This window comes from Dipodomys ordii, unplaced genomic scaffold (assembly GCF_000151885.1).
Source record: "Dipodomys ordii isolate 6190 unplaced genomic scaffold, Dord_2.0 Scaffold69, whole genome shotgun sequence".
Classification (NCBI taxonomy): domain Eukaryota; kingdom Metazoa; phylum Chordata; class Mammalia; order Rodentia; family Heteromyidae; genus Dipodomys; species Dipodomys ordii.
The window spans coordinates 1,903,189-1,909,860 of NW_012267285.1; the positions used below are offsets into that span (position 1 = coordinate 1,903,189).

Sequence of the window (6,672 nt, forward strand, 5' to 3'; positions counted from 1 at the left end):
GCCCCCCACACACACACAGGGTCTCTGTAAGAGTGCCGTCATCTGGTGGTATTTATTTATTTATTTGGAAGACAGCCTATCACTCTGTATTTATAGATATTTATAAAAATGTTACCCCACTTTTCCCCGTCTCCCCATCCTTGTTTAAATAAAACTGATTTCTGCTTCTGCTGCCTCTCCAGCTACATTTCTACATAAAAACCAGTTGCCAGTGCGGGAGAATCTCTCTCCAAGTTTTATCTGGACAGAGCTAAAGAGGAAAGAAAAACAAAATAACAAAGCTTTTGTTTTGGCCAGTCGTGGGGCTTGAACTCTGGGCCTGGGCGCTGTCCCTCAGATCTTCAACTCAAGGCTAGCGCTCTATCTTGAGGTGTAACACCATTCTGGCTTTTTTCTGTTTGTAGTGCTGAGGAATTGAACCCAGGGCCTTATGCATGTGAGGCAAGCGCTCTACCACTGAGCCACCTGCCCAGCCCCTCAATCAAAATTGTTGAGTGTGCACATACATTTAAAAAAAAAAATCTCTTTGGGTATTTACAAAACTCAGGCTGGGCAGGTGCTCGCCTAGCATGCATGAAGCCCTGGGTTCAATTCCTCAGAATCACACAGAAAAAGCTGAAGTGGTGCTGTGGCTCAAGTGGTAGAGCGCTAGCCTTGAGCAAATAAAGCCCAGGGACAGCGCCCAGGCCCCCCCCCCCAATTTGGTTGAGATGGAATTTTTCTGGACAATGGAATTTCTTAAAAATCAATATTGGCTTTCTAGCATGATTCTTTGTGGGCTTTAAAATGCTGGTCGTGGGGCTTGAACTCAGGACCTGGGCTGTTCCTGAGCTTCTTTTGCTCAAGGCTGGCGCTCTACCGCTTGAGCCACAGCGCTACTTGTAGCTTTTTGCTAGTGGTTCACTGGACTTTCCTGCCGGGGCTGGCTTTGAACCACCATATGCTCAGATCTCAGCTTCCTGAGTAGCTGGGATGCCAGGCGTTGAGCCACAGCACCCGGCGGGAATGATCTTTTACTTCTGTGTCAACGCTGCTACCTCCACGGTTGGGTGTCACAAAAAACCAGAGCGCTTTGCTTAATCAAATACAGTTGTTCTAATCCATCAGCTCATCGCGTACACCTGGGCCCCGCTCCAGCACAAAACCCGTGAACATGCGCACACACACAGAGCCATGGTAGTTTTGCACGCTTGGCTGAGTTCCGTGGGTCTTGAGTCCCCGGCTGTGCTCTGCCGCCACCTGGTGGGCGCTCGGCGCGTCTGCAGCTGCCCGTCCAGCCCTGGGCGGAGAGTGGATTCCGAGTCCTGGTTTGGGGCTGTGGTAGCTCTGGCTGACTGGTGCAGAGGAGGCCCGGGGACGTGGGTGGGGGCTGGACGGGGGTCCCGCTGCCTTCCTCCGCCCTGGCGGTTCCCATTCGCAGTCCTTGAAAACAAAACCCCCTCCTGCAGCCGCTCCGGGGACAGGAGGCTGAGATCCGAGGATCGCGGTTGGAGGCCAGCCCGGGCAGGAAAGGCCCGTGAGACTCATCGCCAATGAGCCATCAGAGAACCGGAAGGAAAACTGAGCTGAAGAGCTCGGGGACAGCCGGCAGGCCCAGAGTTCAAGCCTTCCCCCGCCAGAAAAACCCCAAACAGAAGATGCAGAAACTCAAGACTCCCAACTTGTGACCTGGAGTCTCCCAGCCACCTCCGGCCTCCAGCTGTCACTACGCACAACCTGACACTGGGAAACAGAGTGTGACCAGGGACTGGTGCGCACGCCCGTCATCCCAGCTGCTCTGGAGGCTGAGATGGGAGGATCGCCGTTAGAGGCCAGCCTGGGCAGGAAAGTCGGTCAATAAAATTCTCATCTCCAAGGAACTAGATAAAAGCCAGAAGCGGAGCCGTGGCTCGAGTGATAGAGCGCCAGCCAGCCTTGAGCAGATTTGAGCCAAAAAGGCTGGGGTCCTGAGTTCGAGTCCCAGGACCAGCACGAAGAAATAACAAGACACAGGCAGCGGCAGGTGCACGGGCAGGTGGATGCTGCTGTTTGATGGGGCCAGTTCTTCGCCGTGTCTGGAAATACAGCGGGCCGGGGGACCCCCCCGCTCCGGGGCTGGGAGGGTCTGGGGGCGACCCACACCCCTCAGGCAGTGTCGGGGGCCTCGTGGAGATGCTCCACCAGGTTCATGCACACACACTGGAGCGCGGGCCGCCGGCCCTCCTCACAGCTCACCAGGAACACGCTGATCCCCGTGTTGGGGCTGACGGACGTGAGTTCGAATTTGCCCAGGGCGGGGGGCAGGGAGCACTTGAGGTCGGTCAGGAAGTAATCGAACAGGTTTCTCATGTACGCGCCGTGGGTCACCACCAGGACGCTGGCTGCCAGGCCCGGGCCGGCGGGCTGTGAGTTCGAGTCCCACCTGTCACTTTGTCCTGGAGGGGAAACCTCTGCCAGCAGGGTCTCCAGGCGCTGGCTCGGGGCGCTGGGGGGCGCCGGGCCTCTGCTGGCAGCTTCGTCCCCGATGAGCTGACACAGAGACTCGAAGAAATCCTTCCCACGCGTTTTCACCTGGAAATGAAGAAGTCACACCCAGTGGGCCAGGCCCGCCCACCCCGGGAAACCCACAGCGCACAGCTAAGAGAACTGCTGTGCGGGTTAATGTCTAGCTGAGCTCTGGGGCTCACGCCTGTCATCCCAGCTACTCGGGAGGCTGAGATCTGAGGATCCTGGAGTTCAAGCCCAGTACTCACACACGCACACACACGCACGCAGGCACGCACGCACACACACACAGAGCGATTACTTTTCAAGCCTCATGCCTGTAATCCTAGCTACTTGGGAGGCAGAGGTTGGAGGACTGTGGTTCAAGGCCAGCCCGGGCAGCTGACTCCCCTCGAGGCTTCCCTCCACTGGGAAAGAAAACTGGATGTGGGGGGGGGTGAGAGGCCACAGGGGGACAGTGGCTCCCCCTCAAGAAGGGAGGACTTATCCTAAGACAGCTATCGCCGGCAAGAAGCAGGGCTGGAGGCGTGGCTCACGTGGTAGAGCACCAGCCACGAGCCAGGAAACGGAGCTGAACGTGGCAAGGCCTTGGGTTCCAGTGGCACCAAAACCAAAGAGGGAATGGTATCAGGTGCGGCCTGTGTGCCCCTCCCCCCTCCCCCCCCGCCCCCCCAGCCCCGCACCTGTGCCAGCGTCTCGCCTCCGGTCGGGGTGAAGGCCGGGCACTGCTCCCCAGCAGCCTTGGCCATGGCCCGCAGCTCACTCAGGGCTCTGCCCTCGGCGATCCCGTACTTCTGCAGTGGGCGGGGAGAGAGGGGAGGGGCTTAGGACCGCGGGGTCCACCGGAAGTGACCAGAACCAATTTCTAAGGCCCCAGTGTGGTGGTGCATGCGTGTAAGCCCGGCAGAGATCGGGAGGTTCGGAGTTGGAGGCTGGCGCAAGGCAAAACCTAAAACCCCGTTGGTAAAGTAAGCAAAAGAAGCTTCCAGAAGCGTGACTCTAGGGGTAAAGTGCCTGCCTATCTCAATTCAGGGCCCAGTATCCCCTCTCCTCCCCCCCCCCCGGCCACACACAAAGAAAATGTGTGCTTACAATGACAGGATTGGGGGGGGGTTAAACTCAACGCACGGGAGAGCTGTGGCATGTTTTGTTCTTCTTTTCTCGTTTGCCAGTCCTGGGTCTTGAACTCAGGGCCTGGGCGCTGTCCCTGAGCTTCTTTGGCTCAAGGCTGGCGCTCGACCACTTGAGCCACAGCACCACTTCCGGCTTTTTCTGTGTCTGTGGTGCTGAGGAAGCGAACCCAGGACTTCCTGCTTGCTTGGCGAGCGCTCTACCACTGAGCCACCTGCCCAGGCTCTGGATTTATTTTTTATTTTTATTTTTGTCGGTCGTGGGGCTTGAACTCAGGGCTTGGGTGCTGTCCCTCAGCTCTTCAGCTCAAGGCGAGCGCTCTACCACTTGAGCTACAGCACCACTTCCGGTTTTCTGGTGGCTTATTGGAGATAGGAGTCTCACGGTCTCTCCTGCCCGGGCTGGCTTTGAACCGCGATCCTCAGATCTCAGCCTCCTGAGTAGCTAGGATTACAGGCGTGAGCCACCAGCGCCCGGCTTGGATTTATTTTGATGGTTAACCACCCATGAGTCTCATGGACCTTCCTGGGTGAAGCAGCTTCAAGCTGCGATCCTCGGATCTCAGCCTCCCGAGGAGCTGGGATGACAGGCGTGTGCACCGGCGCCCGGCTCCACACTGATGTCAAAGCCCCTGGACAGGCCGCTGTGGTGGAGAGGAAATCTGCCCCATGCAGAGAGGGGCGTGGAGACACCGCTTACCCTTTCCCGAAGTCTCAGATCGTACTTCACCGTCAGCTGTCTGCAGAATTTGCTTTCCTGCAAAATCCCGTGAATAGTCTGGAAAAAAAAAAATGACACACGAATGACACAAAAGTCACCACGAGAAACCTCAAAGTAAGGATGGATCTGCATCATCTCAGTGAAGTAAAAGGAACTAGCAATTAAAAAGAAAAGGGTGAGGCTGGGAAGGTGGCTCAGTGGTAGAGCGCTCGCCTTGCATGCCTGAGGCCCTGGGTTCGATTCCTCAGCACCACATAAGCAAAAGGAAAAAAGCCGGAAGTGGCGCTGTGGCTCAAGTGGTAGAGCGCTGGCCTTGTGCACAAAGAGGCTCAGGGACAGCGCCCAGGCTCCGAGTTCAAGCCTCAGGACCGATACAAAACCAAGAAACAAACCAGCAATCGAAAGTGCTGTGAAAAGCACAATTCTGCCTGGGGGGTGGGGGGCTGCTGTCCACGCGTGACTTGGTTTCCCCGGGTTCAGGGAGCCCCCTTCTCCGGGCCCTGCCCCCCCGCCCGCCCCCAACCTGCCGCTCACCTGCTTGGTCCTGGTAAGGTCACTGGAGAAGGCGTGTGTGAACACCACGCGGCTCAGGAACCGGCCGGCCGCCGCAGCCTGCACGTGGCCGGCGTCTGAGAGGGGCTCGTCCACGCCCTGCCCTGCGGAGAGGGTCACGCGGGGTCACACACACAGGGGCACACGCAGAGCCACGCAGGAGTCCCCCACTGCAGAGGCCGAGGGAGCCTCCGGGCGCGATCCACAGATTCTGAGCGTGTGTGTGTGTGTGTGTGTGTGCCCCTGCGCCCCGCTTTCCCCCCATACCTCCGCACCTCTAAACCAGCCAGTTAAAGAAGCTGGGAGTTCCACCTACCTTGAAGGATTTTCTCTTTGTTGAGTCTCGTTTCTCCACTAAAAGAGAAGAATGAATGAATGAATGAATGAGTGAACATATCACCACCTGATGTCATTTTGGGGATGAATAAACCCAGTGAGGAGGGAAAAAAGAAAGCCTACAGGAGCCTGGGATCCAGTCCTGTCTACTGATGCCATTCTAAACGAGTGTTTATAAACTGTGTGTGTGTGTGTGTGTGTGTGTATGCATGTGCGCACTGGTCCTGGGGCTTGAACTCAGCCCCTGGGCGCTGTCCCTGAGCTTTTTTCTCAAGGCTGGTGCTCTACCACTTGAGCCACAGCTCCACTTTTTGGTGGTTCACTGGAGATCAGAGTCTCATGGACTTTCCTGCCCCGGCTGGTTCTGAACCTTGATCCTCCGATCTCAGCCTGCTGAGGAGTTGGGATGACAGGCGGGAGCCACCAGCTCAGGGCTACAGTTTCCATTTCCAAATCACTCCAAGATCAAAGGTTTAGATCAGGAAGCAATCTTAAGTGAACCGCAGGAAGAAAAGGTTATCTCTCTCTGTCAGTCTCCTCCCTTCCCCCTCCCCCTCACACCCCCCTCCTGTCTCTGTCTCCCTCTCCCGCACTGGGCTTGAACTCGAGGGCTGGGCTGTACCACGCCTGTCATCCCAGCTACTCAGGAGGCTGAGATTGGAGATCAGAGACTCTGATCTCCCATAAACCACTCAGAAAACTGAAGTGGCGCTGCTGTGGCTCAAGTGGTAGAGCGTCAGCCTTGAACACAGAGAGGCTCGGGGACAGCGCCCGGGACCCGAGTTCAAGCTCCAGGATCAGCAAAAACGGAAGAACAGAGATCTCCCTTGGTGCCGGCCTTTAGAACTGGGTTTGGGGGGCAGATGGGAAACGCGGGGGGGGGGGCTTCACTATGAACGTCTTTGCTTTCCCTGCAAGGTGGCTGGGCTGGTGACCGGGCAGACAGGCCTGGTCTGGAGGAGTCAGAAATAACTCCGGCCCCACAGGAGCCTGGCGCCCGTGCCAAGGGAAGGAATCCTGTGACCAGCCATTTATAGGCCTCGGATGGGCAGCGTCCACGCGGGGCCAGCAGGTCCCGGAGAGACGCCCATCCTGCAGCTTCTTCACAAACCCTCAGAGGGTCTGTGCACCGCGGCTCACGCCTGCCCACCGCCCCCAGCCACTCCGGAGCCTGAGATCGGAGGATGGCGGCTCGCCAATGAGCCAGCAAAAAGCCAGATTGGAGGTGTGGCTCCAGCGGCAGAATGCCAGCCTTGAATGAAGGTCAGGGACGGCACCCAGGCCCTGAGTTCAAGTCCCAGGTCCAACACTCCCGCCTCACAGCACCTCGATCCCCCCACATCTGTGTAATCTGCCCTGGGGTAGAGGGCCGGGGAGATGGGGGGCAGGGGAGATGGAGGACATGGGGTCAGGGGAGGTGAGGGGTCAGGGGAGGTGGGGGGTCAGGGG

General features: G+C 57.7%; 1 protein-coding gene across 1 annotated transcript; it reads right to left on the reverse strand.

Moving 5' to 3' along the window:
* Positions 1–1,956: 1,956 nt before the first annotated feature.
* Tigar (TP53 induced glycolysis regulatory phosphatase) lies at positions 1,957–5,300 on the reverse strand. The gene is made up of 5 exons (XM_013023602.1): positions 5,204–5,300; positions 4,870–4,991; positions 4,315–4,392; positions 3,168–3,278; positions 1,957–2,550 (listed from the first exon to the last, which is right to left on the reverse strand). Exons 1-5 carry the CDS (start codon positions 5,298–5,300, stop codon positions 2,125–2,127), a joined length of 834 nt encoding a protein of 277 aa, XP_012879056.1. The 3' UTR covers positions 1,957–2,124.
* Positions 5,301–6,672: the final 1,372 nt, after the last annotated feature.